At 33.1% G+C, this 18621-nt stretch overlaps 1 protein-coding gene across 6 annotated transcripts in view; it reads left to right on the forward strand.

The window, feature by feature from the left end:
- Nucleotides 1-18621, forward strand: part of HECTD2 (HECT domain E3 ubiquitin protein ligase 2) — a 70746-nt gene that overhangs the window by 40045 nt on the left and 12080 nt on the right. For 2 of the 6 annotated variants that reach the window (XM_019639115.1, XM_019639117.1), the window contains exons 7-15: nt 2351-2396; nt 3537-3646; nt 5039-5187; nt 5766-5889; nt 8275-8371; nt 11923-12030; nt 13049-13181; nt 14115-14203; nt 17607-17765. In XM_019639115.1, coding sequence (XP_019494660.1) covers nt 2351-2396; nt 3537-3646; nt 5039-5187; nt 5766-5889; nt 8275-8371; nt 11923-12030; nt 13049-13181; nt 14115-14203; nt 17607-17765 — 1015 coding nt within the window. Of the gene's footprint in view, nt 1-2350; nt 2397-3536; nt 3647-5038; nt 5188-5765; nt 5890-8274; nt 8372-11922; nt 12031-13048; nt 13182-14114; nt 14204-17597; nt 17766-18621 lie in introns of those variants that run through there. The other 4 variants (XM_019639118.1, XM_019639116.1, XR_002123590.1 and 1 more) reach the window with 4 other exon arrangements.

Raw genomic sequence — 18621 nt, forward strand, 5'->3', positions numbered from 1 at the left:
GAGGGCAGTGTCACTGGCCCTCATATGTGGGATCCGAACCGGGGCCCTCTGGCATCCCAAGCGAGTTCTTAACCATTGCGCCACTCGGCCGGCCCCCCTCAAAGCTTTCTAACCTCTGCTTTTTAAACGTGTACCCAAGACAGATTAAAATGATAATTTGATGTGACTTATTAAAGGAGCATGTGGTCTTTACCCAAAACTCTTGTTTTACTTTGACTTTATTATAACAACAACAAGACTTGGTTTATTGAATATATGTTATGGGCTAGGCACCTTTCTGTCAATTTTACATGTATTTGTCATTGAATCTATAACTACAATCCTATAAAAATAGGTAATATGATTATTTTCATTTTGTGTTTAAGAAAGCTAATTTACAGAGAATTTAAGTAAATTGCCCAAGTTGACCCAGTAAATACCTGAGTCAGGATTAGAACCCAGGCAGTATGGCGGAAGAACCTGTGATCTTAACCATAATTTCTATACCCAGAACTGTGTACTGTACTGAAATACTAGGGCATAGGACAGAAAATTGGGAATTGTAATGGCACAGCTATAAAATGGGAAAAAGTAGGATTCTCCTATCACTAGGAATTTTAATAGTTATGAATTGCCTTGAGCGTTTTAAAATATTTTCAAATATAATTTCTAAAACAAAACAGTAGTCCCATTAAGAAAATAGTCTGACAATTATGTAGATAATAGATAGAAATAACTTAGATTTGATTTAAATCTAAATAAATCATTATTCAGTTGAGATCATTCTTCCACAAAGAAATTTTACTAAGTAAAAATTTTTATGTATACATGTGTATACATATTTATTTCAAATTTTATTACATATATATTTTTTTTATTTCAGATTATATGGATTTACATTTTGGGCAATGATTTATGTTTTCATATTTATCTTGTAACTATTTCAGAAAAGTAAATAATTAGTCATTTTATTTCCTTAAAGGAGATACTTGAAGGTGAACCATTTTTTCCCCAACATTTAATTTTGAAAAATTTCGAACTGCAAAAAACTTAAAAATTAAAACTCATTCACCCATCACCTGCATTCACCAATTGTTAACTTTTTACCACATTTGCTTTTGCATTCTCGTCCTCTGTGTGTGTAATTTTTTTTAAGTAAATGGAAGCTTTCATGACACTTCACACCTAATTACTTCAGCATGTATTTCCTAATAACATTTTTCTGTATAACCATAATACCATATCACACCAAACAAATTTAATATTCATTTAATAATACTCCCTAAAATGCAGTCCACATTTAAATTTCCCCATTTGTCTCAAAAGTGTTCTTTAATATCTGGGTTTGGTTTTTCAATCCAGAATTCTATCAAGGATCATGAATTACATCTGGTTATATAGGTGAACCATTTTTAATTCAAGAAGTACTTCTGGGTATTTGTGAGTGTATTCAACAGATCTTGAGAGGGTAAGAAACAAACACTCATCAACTTTGCAAATAACAAAACCTTGATCAAATTTGATAATGTGAAAATCCAGATTAACATGGAAAAAATAAAAAATTAGTTACTTTTCAGAATTATTCAAAATATGATTCTTTTAATTAGAAATATACTAGATGTATTTACAGTGTGATTTGATTTTCAGAATAGACCTATAAACACAAGCATTTCCTTTTTTTAATATTTTTTAAATTATTTTTTTTACTAATTTCAGGTGTACAAAACAACATAATGATTAGACATTTACACCCCTCACAAAGTAATAACCACCCCCAAGTCTACTACCCCGCTGACATCGTACATAGCTATTACAGTACCATTGACTATATATCCCCTATGCTGTACTTTACATCCATGACCATATATTTAATTATAGTTGATGAAAAACAAGGGCCTACAACCAAAACTACTCTACCCAGCAAGGCTATCATTTTAAATTGAAGGCAAGATAAAGAGCTTCCCAGGCAAGAAAAAGCTAAAGGATTTCATCATTACCAAACCAGTATTACAGGAAACATTTTCTTTTTTCAATGCGTAAATATTTTTGAGATATCAGTCGTCCTTTACTAAAGTTGTTCATTATTTTTCAGACTCTGTACTGTTTCCAGAGTTAGTTACAATATTTACCTCATAAAATATTATAGCCTAGTTAATTCAGTTTTTAGGTATCTTATGAACCAGTCTAGAGTAGGCACAGAGGAACCTGTATTCTCAACATATTATAGATATGCTGTCTCAATAATAATACATATTAACTTAAACCTAGTTTCTGGTTTTTATCAACTCAATTCTCACAGAAACATTTATTGATCATTTTTATTAGATACTGTAAAATTAAACATCACTAATCAATTATGCTTCTTTTTCAGTCCACGAACAAAAGATGATCTTAGGGCATATTTTATACTTTTACAGGTAAGAAAGCAAAAATTTAACTGAAGCTAATTCAGATCTCAATCTATGCATGTGTAAGTGAAATTATATCAAATATTATTTTGAGCAACATTATTGATACTTTTTAGATTATAGTTACTTGTAACCGGGGAATTAAAACTATAACAAATAAACAATGGAAAGCTAAATTATCTTCAGGATTAAAATTTTAATTACTTCTTGCCTTCTGGCTGTGGTATTCAGGAACAAACAAAATGGATGAACTTCTTCCTCCTCCTATCATCCTTCTTTCTCATGACTAGTATTAATGGGCTCTAAAACTTCCTTTTATTTCTCAAGTAGTAGGTTTCCAACTTCTCTGTGTATTTCCAATAAATGCTTGAGTTAGAACTCTAATGAAAAGTCAGAGTGGTTGTTTATATTTGCTAAAGCAAGGATAATGAACTTCTCAAAAGATACCAATTCATGGGTAGAAAAAATAAGTTAAGGTCCAGACAAATGAAAAGCAAGTTTTAGTTTTCATTATTTTTTTTAGAAAGAATTATGTTATTACCATAGCTAGGATACTATATTTGTGTCACTTTTTACAATTTACAAAAGGTGTTCAAGTATATTATCTCATTTAAAGGTAAGAAAAAATTATACTAAATAAGATATAGTGTTTAGCTCATACTGTGTCCAATAAAAGAAATTTCCAGGGTAGAGAGAGGAAAGGGGAGAGAAGAAAAAAGGAAAGTGGGGGAAAAAAGGGTAAAATAGACAAAAGGTAGGGAGCAGAGAATAGAGAGGGAGGAGGAAAAAGACAAAACCAGAATAGAAAGAGGAAATATATATGTAGAGGTAGTAGAAGCTAGAAAATGACAATATGAAGGTTAAGTTTTTAAGTCAGTACTGTATATTAGTCAGCGATAGGTTCTGTTTACTCAGACCCAGATCTGTCTTAATTCCAAAGCCCATGCTCTTTCCACTGTACCACAGTGAAAATCCAAGTCTCTGTTAATTAAATAAGTAAACAAATAGATTATTTTAAAGGATTTCACCTAGTATTTCATAACCTCAAATTTAGTTTCCTGAATTTACCGCTTAGCTCATTAAGCTTAGTGTCTTTCCTTTTACATGTTAACAAAATTTTAACACAATCATCTTTAATATCTTTTTCAGAATCCTCAATTTAATAACACATCTACGTATGTCATCTATGCTCACTTGCTACGACAGATAGCTACCTTAGTGGAAGCTGACCATCATTTCCTAGTTCACTGGTTTAAAAAGTAAATAATTCTGTGATATTAAGAACTTTTGTAAACTTAGAGTTTTAAGTTTAGAAATGATACTTATACTTCACAGTGCTTCAAAAGGCAGTTATAAGCATATACTTGAGTACTATATGGAGGATAATTAAAAGTCTGTCTTTAATGTAAGGAACGGTTTTGCTTGTATAAGCTATTGTTGAGATTTCTGTCCACTGCTTTTGCTTTTTATGCAGCACATTCCTATTATTGGTTTTTCATATATTTCAAAGATGGTTACTGGATTTGCTCAGACATTACTATTTTAATTTGTATCTTTTATTTCCTATTTGTATATCAATAAATTTCACCATTATTTACATGGTACCTTTTCTTTTTCCCTAAGAAGTCATTGTAAAACAGGTTAGCCATCAATATCAATTTATAAAAGTACCATGCTTTTTTAATAGAACTATACCCACATTAACAATTACTTTTCTCCATGATTGATAAAAGTCAAAGAGGCAAGATATTTTCAAAATTAATTTTAAATACAGTTGATAATCATTATTCACAGTAGTTATGATTCTGTAAAATTACTGTGAACACTGAATTGGTGAATACTAAACTATTGCTCTTACAGTAAATACAGGGTCAGGCTCCTGTGAGCTTTAGGTCACAATTCATCATTCAGTCAATACATAACCTTGCTTTATCTATATTTCTATTTAAAGACATTTAATATAAACTGTTATTTAATTAGCATTGAACTTATAGCCAACAGCACTATAACTCATGTCTGAACAAATTTTATCTAACATAAGTATATTCTCCATAAGGCATATGACATCCTTCTAAGACTGGATAGAACTTCAGCACATTTGGGGACCATTTTAAAACAGTAGAATCACTAACAAAAAGCACAAAAATGTGAAAAACGTGACACTAAATAGACGTTGTGAAAATCGCTTGCTTCCAGTATGAGAGCTAAAACAAGATGGCAGAACGTTGCCTTTTTCGACATCAGCTGGGTATATGCACATCGGGCAACTCAGATTTTTTGCCACTCTGCATGTCCACAAAGGACCATGAAAACATCGCAGTTACTGATTTGGAGGTTATAGTTTAATTTTGGCAAGTAGGCAAATTTGCAAACAAAGAATCTGTAAATAATATGATTGACTGAATGTTGAAAGCCTTAAAAGAAATGGTTAATATTAACTTTATAGTAATGTTAATGTTTATTATTTAATTAAGAAACAATATTCCAGGTAAGATTTTTTATCTTTTCAAATGTTTGGCAATTTAAGAAATAGAATTTTGGGGAATATTCTAAAGTTTATGCATACAGAATGCACTTTGATATCTAACAAATATATTGCCAAAATGGAAAATTTGAATTTTGATTGGAATTATTTTCAAAATCTTCACCAGATTATCCCAGAAGAGGTTCAAACAATTGGTAGAGAGATTGCTGCAATTTATTTCTTTACGCCTGTTTCCTGCAAAGCCTGAAGAATTTCCACCTATAACAAAGTGTTCCTGGTGGATCCCATCAGCATCTAAAGTGTTGGCTTTACTTAGTACGTTTTATTATTCTGTCATCTTTTCTTTCGTTAAATATTAGAGACATTTCCATAAGGATCTCAAAGTACTATAGAGGCATTCTTACATTTTAAATCATTCCTTTGAAGTGAAGAGTTGTATTTTATTTTCTGTTTTGATAATGGAGTTCACAGTTAATTAATAAGCATGAAAAACCTTTATGTATTTCCTTGGGCGTTATTCTGTGTTATGGCTATCAACTGCATACGAGCTGCTAAGTAGTGATTCCTAAGAAAACAAAAATTCCATTAATTCCTGAGGGACCTCGAAGAAAGAATACACTGATGGGGGGATAGTATGAGTAGATGGCCATCTGCACAGTCCCTTTACTATACTGCTATAATCCCTACCATAAATATTTTTGAAAAAACAAGGAGTTTTTTTAATGCATTTTGACCACAATTGTAAAACTACCTTTTCCATTTGGAGCTACATTACTTAAAATAGAAATTTCTAGATAAAGGCTACCTGGTAGACACTCACACGTTCTTACTATTATTAGAGTGAATCATGCACATGTTAAAAAAGATCATTATGTTAGAATTTGTCTTTACAGATACTGCAAACGGTTTGGTTCACCCTCCCCTTATTCCTTACACTGATTTCTATAATTCTACATTGGATCATATTGATCTCATGGAAGAATATCACACCTGGCAGAGCTTTGGAAACTCTCACAGGTAGGATCAGGAGCTCATTTGATTACTCCCCTAAATGAAATGCTATTCAAAATAATGACTGGATTTTATGTTGTATAAATAAATTTAAATATACACATACCTTTGCATATAAACTTATAAATATAATTTAGATATTCAGGCTTGAAATACCATTATATTTCTTAAAGCTTTTTCTGTTACATTTTGAATTTATATACATGTTAATTTGGTTGGGTCTGATTAATAGCATCTTTTTAAGAACAGAAAGGTTTTAATATGCAGTTTCTTAGTAGCTTCTTACTTTATATGCTATTGTCCAGTACAGGGTCAACACGCTTTTTCTGTAAAGTACTAGATGGTAAATATTTTTGGCTTTTTGGTCTATTGTAGCATAAAAACAGCCTTAGGCAATATGTAAATGAATCAGTGTGTCTGTGTTCCAAAAAACTATTTAAAACACAGATGGTAGGCCATGTTTGTCCCATGGGCCATAGTTTGCCAGTGCCTGATCTAACACAGTGATCATACACATGTGCACATACACACATACATTCACTCCTTTTCTCCCTTATTCTGTAGAAAAAGTGGTTGACCTTTACGTTAAATATTAAAAAGAAGGGATGTTACAGAGAAAGGGCTTTATCACAAATGACTTATTACAATAGTATAATAGATTTTCTAAACACCTGACCAAATTCTTTAATATACTGCACCTTATTGCCACACTTACAGTTTGGATTAAACCAGCAAGGCTATCCCAAACATAATTTAGTCCCAGACTATGAGATATCCTGGAGAGTGCCTTTATTCTTAAGGAGACTAAGAGATATAAGTAACCTCAAAATCCCAGATTAGTTCATAAATTGGTTTAAGCTTCTGGGACCCTTTCCATCACAATTGGCCTAAAACAGAATCGTCTTCTGGACATATTGCAGTCCATATCTGAACACTCACAGTTGAATAGGAATTCCATTTCTGGGGAGCTTGGTCAGTCTGATGGATATTTTCTCGGGAAAGTTTATTTTACAAAGACACTTTTTTGGTCCCATTTTAATATAATTGTAATGTAGACAAAACTTCAAAACAACTCCAGGAGTTATTGTGCATATTTCAGTGACATCTTTTAATACAGAGCTCCCCTAACCACTGTGCCATAGCATTGGTGTACCAAGAATGAGTTACAAGTTTTGATCCTATGATCCCTTCACCTTTGAGAAGCCAGCCTGGACCTAGAGGGTGACCTGGAGCCCTAGGGCAAGTCACCTCTGATCATGAGCAGTCTCATCTGTTTATGTCAGTGTGTCTGTCATACACATAGTGTCATTTTTCTATGTGCCATGACTAGGAACAGGTTGAAATGCACTGTTTTAAAGTATATAATAAGACCAATATATATTCCACTAAGTTCACTATACGTCTTTTCATTTCTGAATTTTTAGTTAGAACTTAGTGATTCAAAATTATTACACATTAATACTGAACAACTGTTACTGTTTTGTTTTGTTTTTTAAACAATTTTGATCTAAAGGGAGAGCTATTTCGTTTTCAGTTCACACTAGGGCTACCTCCTTTTTCCTCATAGTGCTTTCATGGCACCTAGTGGTCACAGAAGCCCTGCTTGACTACACTCAGATGGATTTTAACTATAACTGATGGGCTTGTTGGAACCACTTCTAGTGGGAGTCTAACTCCTGAAGTCATTGCTGCCATTTAGAGAGTAGTTTTCTCTAAATGCATGTCTCTCTGTATAGTTTGTGGCTTTTTTACATAACATGGAATGAACTCTGACCCAGAAAAGAAGTTATTTTCATAACCTTTGATCATAATCTTATGTCTTTACAAATACCTATTTTATATTGCTACACCCTTGAGTACAGTACTAACAGCAACATACTTTTTCTCCATAACTTTTATTTTATTAGTCTTAAATTTCTTACTTTGCTTTTTACTGCTATAGTTATTGCCAGATTTCTTCATTCCTGAGGCTTGCACATCAGAAATATCCACATAATCATGGATTCTTATATTAATTTCTGTACTTGAACTTTCTGCCCTAGTCCTCCTTCATCAACACTTCTGCCTCCTGGTTCTGGTGTTGGCCATATTTTTCACAGGTGACTATATATAAACTGAAATTATTTGTATAAACAATACAAGTGATTTGCACACACATCTCAGAACATAAGCTGTTCTGAACATAAAGGCACTGCACATCTGGTAATGATACGTACTTCACAGGGCTGTCAGGATTAAAAGAAATGACGCACGTAAGGTCATTTTGTAAATGGTAAAACACAATATGAAAGTAACATTTTATATTTTTGGAAGGGGGTAACTTAGAGTCCCTTAGTATAACTTTGCTAAAAATACACCATTTTGCTTTTTCTGTTTTCACTTGTTGAGCAGGTTTTCCTTCTGTCAGTACCCATTCGTTATTTCTATAGCTGCAAAAAAAATCATTATTCAGAGAGACTCAGAACAACAGATGATAAGCATCGCAAGGGTAAGCCAGCTATGTAAGCATGTTTATGCTGACTATAATCAATATAGTAAATAATTTAATAATAAATGTCTTGTGAATTGTTCTAGCATAATCAGGAAATGTTAACAGTAAAGTTCATATTGTATTCCCCCCAAAAGTGCTTAAACCTGTTTACGATATGGAAAAAAGATACCCCTCATCAGCTTCTCATTATGCTATAAATATAGCAGGAACATTAAATGCCTCTCATGGATGCAAAATACTGGGAACTTAACTGGACACCATTTTGTAGATGCCATATTCCAGCTCCAGGGTAACTAGCAGAGCATTGGTGAAAACTACAGTGAGGGCAAGGAGTGTTCTTAGGAGCAAACCACTCAAACCACTGAAATGTTTTCTAGGTTTTATGAAAATACAACAGAAACAGATAATTAGAAGGTGTAACAAAAAGCATAATCTTGGAAAACTGAGAAATGTGTCCAAAGAAGGTGACAGATGTTTAACTGATTCTTAGGAAACCCAAATGCATGGAGGCCCATAGAACCTGGGGTAGCAGTCACGCTGGCTTTAGGCAAATTATGAAGCAGGAAGAAGTTTATCTCTGGGCCTGTCCTCACCACTCCCTACCACCTGTGTTTCCACACAGCACAATAATATTATGTACTTTATCTAACAGGTATCAGATTTTTGAGCTTTTTGAAAATTAGATCTGTAGACTATACATTGAAATGCTCATATATTTTGAGTATCTGATTTTGTAACATGATTACTCACAACTTTAAAAATTAAAGGGAAGGTTGGCTGTAGTCTTCTTAAAATAAAAAGACCCAAAGAGTAAAAAGAAATAACTTTCACATCTTGTCCAATAATATAAAAAGGGTCCTAATGCATAAATTATAATACTTCAAAGTAGTATAAAAATAAGAATTGTTCTTCAGTAATTCAGTTTCCAGAAGGTGAATACCAAGGGAGTTCCATAGCCACACTAGCCCCCTGAAAAGGACATTTAAACAGGTATATTTAGCACCAGAATTATTACTTAATATTAAGTAAATAGTGGCTCAAAGATTAGTCTATATAGCTACTCATTTTGACATTTTTTTAAAAAGATTTCTATTGGGGAGTTGGGGGTGGGGACCAGCCAAGTTGTTGTTCTTCAATTGTTGTGGAGGGCGCCAGTCGCCATGTGGCTTCCCATCAGCAGCTTGTGGCCTCTAAGCTCAAGGTGCTGTGTTCAATCTTAGTTGCGGGTGGGCATAGCTACCATCCCATGAGGGAGTGGAACCAGCAGCCTTGTTGTTAAGAGCGCACGTTCTATCCACTGAGTCATCTGGGCAGCAGCTCAGCTCAAGGTGCCGAGTTCAGTCTTAGCTGTGGGTGGGCGTAGCCCACCATCGAACAGGCAATCTTGTTGTTAAACCAGGTGAGCCAACCTGTTGGCAGCTCAGCGACTGCTCAGCTCGGGTGCAGCGTCACTGGCCCATGTGGGAATCAAACCGGCTGCCCTGTTGCTCAGAGCTCATGCTCTTAAGCCAACTCTGAACCAACTGAGCCATTCGGCCGGCCCGTTTTTTTTTTCATTTTTTATTTATTAATTTTTATTGCATTTAATGTGTCTTTTTAGTAATTTTTTTTACCTTGGTCTATGATTTTTAATATTTGTAAGAAAAAAGTCTAAAGAGCTAGATTTGTCTAAGCTTCTCTGAGCAGTTTTCTGCTGTGTCACTCACACATTAAGATATCAAATATCATCTTTTATGGAACTTTTATTCTAATTAAAAGAAGGAGAGAGGAAGCTGTAGGCTGTGTCACAGGCTAATTCTTCCAGAGAGCATGGACATAAATAAGTAGAGATTGAAGAGTCCAGGCATTATCAGTTCTTATGCGTGTTTCCCAACATTCTAACCTGTAAACTGCCATACACAACTTGGAATTAATGACTGGTGACTATTTTGACAGAACGGCCTTACTGATAGTTAATGTAAGCAAAAGCTTTTACAGCATAATCTAAAGTTGCAAAAGAGATTACCCAACCTAAAAATAACTTCCTCATCAGATTATGTCTAAAATTCAACCATGTTGGGTTAGTTCTTTCATTGGAAGCACTTTCTATTAAATATGAATTCCTGATAGTAGCCACTAAGCCTTGTCTTCCATTAGCATCCTAGTATAAATTTGTGTGTTGGATATTTCCAGTGTGACGGCTTCCCAGGAGCTAGACTTGGAACAAGATAGGAAAGGGTGGGAAAACAGGTCCATGACAGAATGCTATCCCAGAAATATGGAATTTTTTGAGCATGAAAGATAGGACCCTGAGAAGAAAACTATTGAAAGCCTTTGGAATTGGACATTGGAGACGTGAAGAAGGGCTCTGAATTAGTGTTTTATTGTAGAAATCTACAAAATCATGAAAGTCACCTTATTAGATAGATTTGGGATATTAAAGTTTTATCTACTAAAGCAAATTGCTGCATGTATTTAAAATATCTGAAATGTTAGTCTTTAATCCATACAATAAGTAATTTTCTTTGCTACCAAAGAAGATGAAGTAGTCAGAAAAAATTTAGATGAATTAAATATGTAAGCATGTAGACTTTATATGATAAAGGATATTTATATATTCATTATATTTTTAATGTGTTGTTTTTACATACTCATTGCTTATATTTAAAAAAAACATGACAAATAGATTTTTTAAATCACCCATATTTTCATCACCTGAACATAATTATTGTTAACATGTTGGTAAGTGCTCTTTTGAAATTTTTTGTCTATATTATCTTTAAAAGGCAACAGAGTTCAGTATTATATGCACTATTTTGTTCCTTGCTTCAGTTGTACCTTGTTTCACTTGTACCCTTCTTAAACATTTTCCATGTTATTTACATATTTTTATGACTGTCATTTTTAATTATATTATATCCCACTAGATAGATACAGATTTAGGATATTTCTAAAGTTTTGCTTTTATAGGTAATGCTGTGATGAACGTCTCACTGTATAAAATATTTTCTGCTATCGCTTCTCAGCCTTTTGGCTAAGATCAAGTGTAAAGTATTTTCTGCATGTAGAATTCCTAGAAGTGGAATTATTAGGACAAAGGATATGAGCATTGTTAATGTTTCTGATAAATATTGACAAACTATTATACTTTCTAAAAGTAGACTAATTGTGCTTTTAGAGTAAACTCCATATCTTAAAAAGCTTAAGCCAAGTTTATTATCAGAAATATATACCTTGTTTCAAAAGTTCCCACTTTATGTTTGTATTTATTAAACAGAAAACCTTGCTATTTAAGAGATGAGACATATGGAAACTGTAATGCAACACTCTTTACTATAGAAAATGAATTAGTTTTGGTTCTCCATTTTGGACCCCCTTTGATTACCACTGTTCCAAAGTGAAATAATAATAAGGCATTTTCATAAATCAAAACTTGTGTAATTGAGTTTATGAAATTGTGTATATGAGATGGCATAGAAAAAATGTGATTTTTACTGAAGTGTTTAAATATTTTAAAAGAAATTATAGTTTAAATAAATGTGAAAATGTTTACTTTCTTTTTTAATTAGCAAAGTCTGGTGGATAAAGTATCTCGAAGACAGAGACCTGATATGAATATGTTATTTCTAAATATGAAAGTAAGGAGGACACATCTGGTTAGCGATTCTCTTGATGAGGTATAGATCATTTTTTCCAATAATATTAATAGATTACATAGTTAAAATCAGTTCTGTATTCACAGTTAAACCTTATATTCATTTTTATATGTTTATTAATGGTTTGTTGTTAATTCTCCAGAAAAATATTTGTATGTAAGAACTTAAATGAATAATTGATGTTTATGAATATGTAACCTAGGTTCTAGACCCATCTTTGTTAATGATTGGATATGCAACAAGTCATTTTAACTTTGCTAAGCCTCAGATTACTCATTTATAAAATTAGATATCTGATCTACAGGATATATTGGATCTATTTTGGGTCAGACATAGTTGGATTGTATGTACTTGTATTACTGAGCCTCATGTATGTACAGTTCTTCAGCCAGATCTTTGTGTGGCTATTATAAGATAATGGCTCATTTAGTTACGTGATTTTTTTAAAGTTTAGTGTTGAAGACAAGTTAAAGAAAAGGAAATTAATTATTTTATATTATAATCTGCTAAATTAAAACCTTGAAGACAATATAACACCAGGAGGCAGTAACCTTGGGCAAGGTACCTGACCTCTCTTAATTCTATTTCTTGATCTATATCAGGGGTCGGCAAACTGTGGCTCACGAGCCACATGTGGCTCTTTGGGTACATACATGTGGCTCTGAAATAAGATTGAAAATGAAAATAAAACTATCATAGTTTCATTTATAAAATTTTTAAAGGATATTATTCACATAATGGTGATTTCATTTGTTTTATGGCTCTCAAATAATTTTTAAATTGTGAAGGACAGGATTGGCTCTTCCGTCTCAAAAGTTTGCTGACCCCTGAACTCTACAATAAACATAATACTTAGTTCACACAGTGACTGGTTGATTTATTGGATGGATGGATGGATGGATGGATGGATGGATGGATGGATGAATGTTTTGTGACATTGTAAATAAGATACAGCCAGCCTAACACATTTCCCAAATTAAAAAAGTTAATTTCCTTTTTACTGCCCTTCATTCTTCTACTATATAATTTCTTCAAATAGTTAACTCGGAAAAGAGCAGATTTGAAAAAGAAGTTGAAAGTTACATTTGTGGGGGAAGCTGGTTTGGATATGGGTGGCTTGACTAAAGAATGGTTCCTTCTTCTGATTCGCCAAATTTTTCATCCAGATTATGGTGAGTATAAATTTTTATGAACAGTATTTCTTCGTAATTGTTAGATTCAAATAGTTACTCTTATTTTTAACCTACCCTATGGTTTTACAGATTTTTTGTCAACTATAAATCTTGAGTAATTTTTTAAGGTCTGTTACTTACATTTTAAAAATTATTTAACCAAATTGATCGAAATGTTCATTATCTTATTGGGAATCCTACACAAAATGTATAAATACTTGAAAGTATACATTTACAAGGGAGCTTCCGCATCTTTTCTGAATAAGCCAAATGCATGAAAAATTGTCATTGAAATAAAGAACATTTGAAATTAAAAAATAAAACTATAGGTTGATCTACACAAATATTTGATAAAATTAATAATAAGAGGCTTCAACTCTTTCATTAAATAATGAGCCATTTTAATAAATAAGAACTCATTGATTTTTAAGACAAAAATAAACCTCTAAAATTTAAATTTGGTTTTATTTTATTTAGAGAAAACACCTATATAACCCTTAGTATCTATTAAGTTTTTTTCTTCAAAGTGTTAGTGTTTTTCTTATTATTCATTTTTCTTTATTTCGTATATATGTATACATGTCATCTTACTGGTATTGGGAAATAAAGATGATGTGGATAAATTGAAATCTCCAAATAATTCTCAAAATTAATTTTGATCATAATTTATAAATTATAAAACTATAGATTTTATAGAAGAAAATCAACTGATTAATTTAGTTTCTATCTTTTTACCCCATGTTTCCACCCTTGGTTCAGGATACCAATGCTCTTGTGTACTCTCTGTACATATATTTGATATATTTTAATATGAAAGATGGTTTGTAACAGAACTATTACTGAACTGTTTTGCTTCTAACAGATGAAATATCATGTATATTTTTACTCTGATTTTTAAATCATATTAATGAAATTATGTTTCTTTTTTCCCAGGCATGTTTACATATCACAAGGATTCACAATGCCATTGGTTTAGCAGCTTTAAATGTGATAACTGTTCTGAATTCCGATTGGTTGGAATTGTATCCTTTAAACTTTCCACTAGGAGGTGCTAGCGGACTAGAGATTTTTGAAAATTTTATCTGAGTTTTGGAAAACTGTTTCATTAAGCATTTTATTCAGATTAATCATTCTTGTCAAAATTACTAATAGATTTTCAATACTCTTTATTATTTGTAATGTCACAGCTATATAAGTCAGCAGATTTAATTACTTGAAAGGAATAACAGAATTTTTTTATATTTCTTTCTGAAGACCTTATCTCAAAATAAAAATGTTTACTATTTCATATATTATCTAATTTATCAGAAAATTGAGATTTTTTTTAAAAATCAAAATCTTTTTCATTCGTAATGAACTATTTTTCTGTTCTTTAACTTAGTATTGATTTTACTCAGTTTACTAAATTGAAATTGTGGTGATTAAATCTAGGTCTTTAATATGCCCCCAAACCCCAAGATTCATAAAAATTGAAACTTTAATGAAATGGGAATATTTAAAGCATATGGCATTATTTTGTAGTGTTTTTTAAATTATATAAATCCCTGTGCCATCCTCTGATCCCTATCGGGTATACTGGAGAGGGCATTCCTACATTGGGTGGGAGATCAGACAAAGTACCTTCTACATTAGTTTTTTTAATTCTAAGGAATGCAATTGGAAAAAAGGAGGGAAGAGTACATAAATGAGTAAGCACTGGAGATACACAGGATAAAAGAGGAAGAAAATATTCACCCTTAAGAAGTTTACCACTTAGGTGGGCAGATAACTGCCAGTGCAAGGTACTCCGTTCTCAGACTCAAATGACCATGCGACATTAAGAGCTAAGGCGTTTTAAGGAAGGTCTTCCCATAGAAGATAGACACTTAAAAATTGAGCCATTCTATGATTAACACAGGGCTGTAGAGAGTAGGACATACAGTGGGAGAATGACTAGGAAAAAAGACTGCATTGTGCTGGACCTGCTACAATGCAATATGTAGGTCCACTTGATTGAAGCAGAGGCAGTGTTATGAAAAATACCATCAGAAAAAGAGTTCAGAGCCATCTTATGAAGGGCTTCTAATATCTGTCTTTGTTGCATTTGTTAGAATAAATCCTGAGGAATGTATATGGAAAATGAGAGACTAGATGGAATAAAAGTTTGCAGGGAAAAAACTATACATTGAGATAGTAAACTTAATATGAAATTTTATATATATTGTCATGTCTAAAGTTCCAGAGTGCCAAATTCCACAATATAGAATGCTTAACAAGTCTTAGACTTTTTTTATTGTATTATTTACAGTAATAATTTGTTGAATTTGTGAAAGCCTGAGTTATTGATGCATATCACTATACTATGGGCTATTTGGATTTTGTTTTATATATGTTTGTCATCTTTACATTGTTCTCACAGCTTATATTTGGATGATATTTTCACTTGCTATTATTTGTATTGAAGGATTAGACCTTACTTAGCTATCACATTTTTAGAATGGTGTTATTCATAAAATCATGAATTTGCTAATTATTTTCTTTTACAATAAACATTAGTTTCTATTCGGTCATTACATAAAAGGGCATATAAAGCATATTTGCATATGTTGCATATTTCAAGTTAAACAATTACAGTAAGTTCTCACTTAATGTTATTGATAGGTTCTGTGACATTAAGTGACATGACACATAACAAAATCAGTTTTACCACAGGCTAATTGATAAAAGCAAGAGTTAAGTTCCTGTGGCATCTCAACATTATAATGAAATGACATTAAACAAAGCAACATTATTCGAGGACCTGCTGTAAATCTAAAATTATAATAGCCTCATTATAATTCATTCATTATTAATGTGTTTTTATCTCACAAAAAAATAAACTGTAGAAAATAAGATTAATGCCCCCAAAACATGATAATAATACATAGGGAAAATGTGAGATGACAGTGGATTGTGATATGTAAGTGGTTGAGAGAACTGCTGAAGGTGAGAAGATTAAACATTGAGAACAAGCATGATGATTGAGAAAACGTAGTTGGTTCTGTACATATTTCCAGTTTTTAAATTTCAGGACCAAAAATTTGTTCTAGTAGTTCTAATAGTATTGTGTTTCTAATCTTTTATTTTTAAATATGGGAAGGCCTTAGAGTTTACAAGAAATGTTACAGTGAAACCCATAATAGTAATTATAAAATGTTTTGAAGATTGCATGAAGAGCCGTAATATAACAATTTTTAAAGTAGAATTGCTTATATGAAAAGGGGCATTGGAGGTAAAAGTAGGAGCCCTATAGTATAGTGCAGGGTTTTCAACACATGACACCTCAGGGACCCCAGTAGAATTCCTCATCTTCATCCTGTATCAAGCACAGCAGGTTGATTTAATGCAAAGTGCTTAGAACTTGTCATGATAGTAGATGATCATAAATGGTAACTACAGTAGTATTGTGGTTATTGTCATTATTGATATTATCACAGTTATGGAAGTATATGAGAACTTGTTTTCAATATCTGTCCCTTGAATACACTCACTGATCAGTCTTTATTGAAATGATTACATATAAAATAGCATCTCTAGTCCTTAAATATTAACCTTCATTCTGCCTTAGCAAATTGAAATAATGGCTGTCTTCCAATTTTTAAAAATCATTTGCAGTAATTTGTCCAGCCCATATGTTTAGATTTTCTTTTGAGCCTATAAAATTAATGACTTCCTTAATAACTTGATATAATAATCTTTATTTGACAGTTGAAATGTTATGAAATTTGATCTAAAATCCCTTTCAACAAATGGATGTTACATTCTGCCATATAACAGAAATAAAATACAATAGGGGAAAGTTTATATATGTAACATCTGTAGATTTTTATCTTAGACACTTTGAGTAAACTCCAATAAAGGCCTTTCAGGTATTACTGTAGGAGAGTAATTGCCTTGTTAGCTTACCAACCGTGTGTGTGTGTGTGTGTGTGTGTGTGTGTGTGTGTGTGTGCGCGCGCCTCAGTTCAGCTGTCTTTACATAGTCTGTATTTAATTTTAAAATAGTTAAAATGATCATCAAAATCAGTGATATGTTCTGCAGTGAGTTCCACTGAATAAGTTGCTGCTACTTATAAAATCACCATCTTTGTTTAAACTTAGAAAATGTTTTTATGTTAAATAATTTATAGAAATGTCTGAAATTGCTATCTGTTGTGATCCTAGATAAACTTTTTTAAGGAAATCATTAAATACCATCAACTGAACCCCTCCTTTTTACATGACTTGGTAATCAAGGAATTATATTATGTAAAAAGGGGAAATAGGAAAGGAAAGGAAGTATGTGGGATTCATTAGAAAGTCAGCGTTAGATCTGAAAGAACTATGCAAGAAATAGACTGATGCATAATTCAAAACTCATTTGTTGTCATGGATTTTATGTTAATGCTTAACATTTAGTATGCATAGCTTATGGGACTAGCTGTGTATAACAGCATTACCTTGGATATTCGGTTCCCCCCGTGCTGCTACAAGAAATTATTGAGCCCTCCCATCGTTCCTAGTGATCAAAATACACCAGTAGGCATCTGCAGTGTTACCACTGATGACTTGTGTCAAATTATGCCTGTAAGTATAAAGTTACTAGCATCTTATTCCTTAACGCTAACATCTTCTACCTGAACAGTCTTTCTCTTCCTGATGCTATTCCTGTTTTTTGTTTTGTTTTGTTTTGTTTCGTTGTTTAAAGATTTTATTGGGGAATTGGGGGAGGGAACAGCATTGGGGAATTGGGGAAGGGGAACAGACAAGTTGCTGTCGTTTTGTTCTCCAGTCTAGTTGTGGAGGATGTCGCTTCGCTGGCCCACGTTGGTATTGTGATCATTGTGCTCTTCCTGGGTGAGGCAGATCGGTCGCTGGCCATTGGCTGTTGGCTCACGGCAGCTCACGCCAGCTGCTGGCGCTCATGCTGGCTGCCGGCCACTCACGGTAGCTTACGGCAGCCCACTGCAGCCCCACTACAGCTTACGCCATCGCTGGCAACTCCCGGCAGCCCAGTTCCAGGTTGGGCTGTTGTTCACCATCTTAGCTCTAGAGGGCGCAGTGTCACTGGCCCTCATGTGGGATCTGAACTGGTGGCCCCGCTGCTCAGAGCTCACGCTCCCAAGCTAACTCTTAACCAAGGAGCCACTCGGCCGGCCCCATATTCTTGTTTTTTAGTATGGTTTCCCCTCTCTTTTTGTAACCCATCCCCTTTTTTATCTTGCTTCTCCTCCCTTATAGAGAGACATCACCCACTCTGCAGCACTCCTCAGCTCTTATAACATAATAGAACAGGCTTTGAAGTCATAGAGGCTGAGATTTTTTTTTTTATTATTGGGGAATTGGGGGGATGGGAACAGTGCTGGGGAACTGGGGGAAGGGGAACAGACAAGTTGCTGTCGTTTTGTTCTTCAATCTAGTTGTGGAGGACGTTGCTTCACTG

Source organism: Hipposideros armiger, unplaced genomic scaffold (assembly GCF_001890085.2).
Source record: "Hipposideros armiger isolate ML-2016 unplaced genomic scaffold, ASM189008v1 scaffold_42, whole genome shotgun sequence".
Taxonomy (NCBI): domain Eukaryota; kingdom Metazoa; phylum Chordata; class Mammalia; order Chiroptera; family Hipposideridae; genus Hipposideros; species Hipposideros armiger.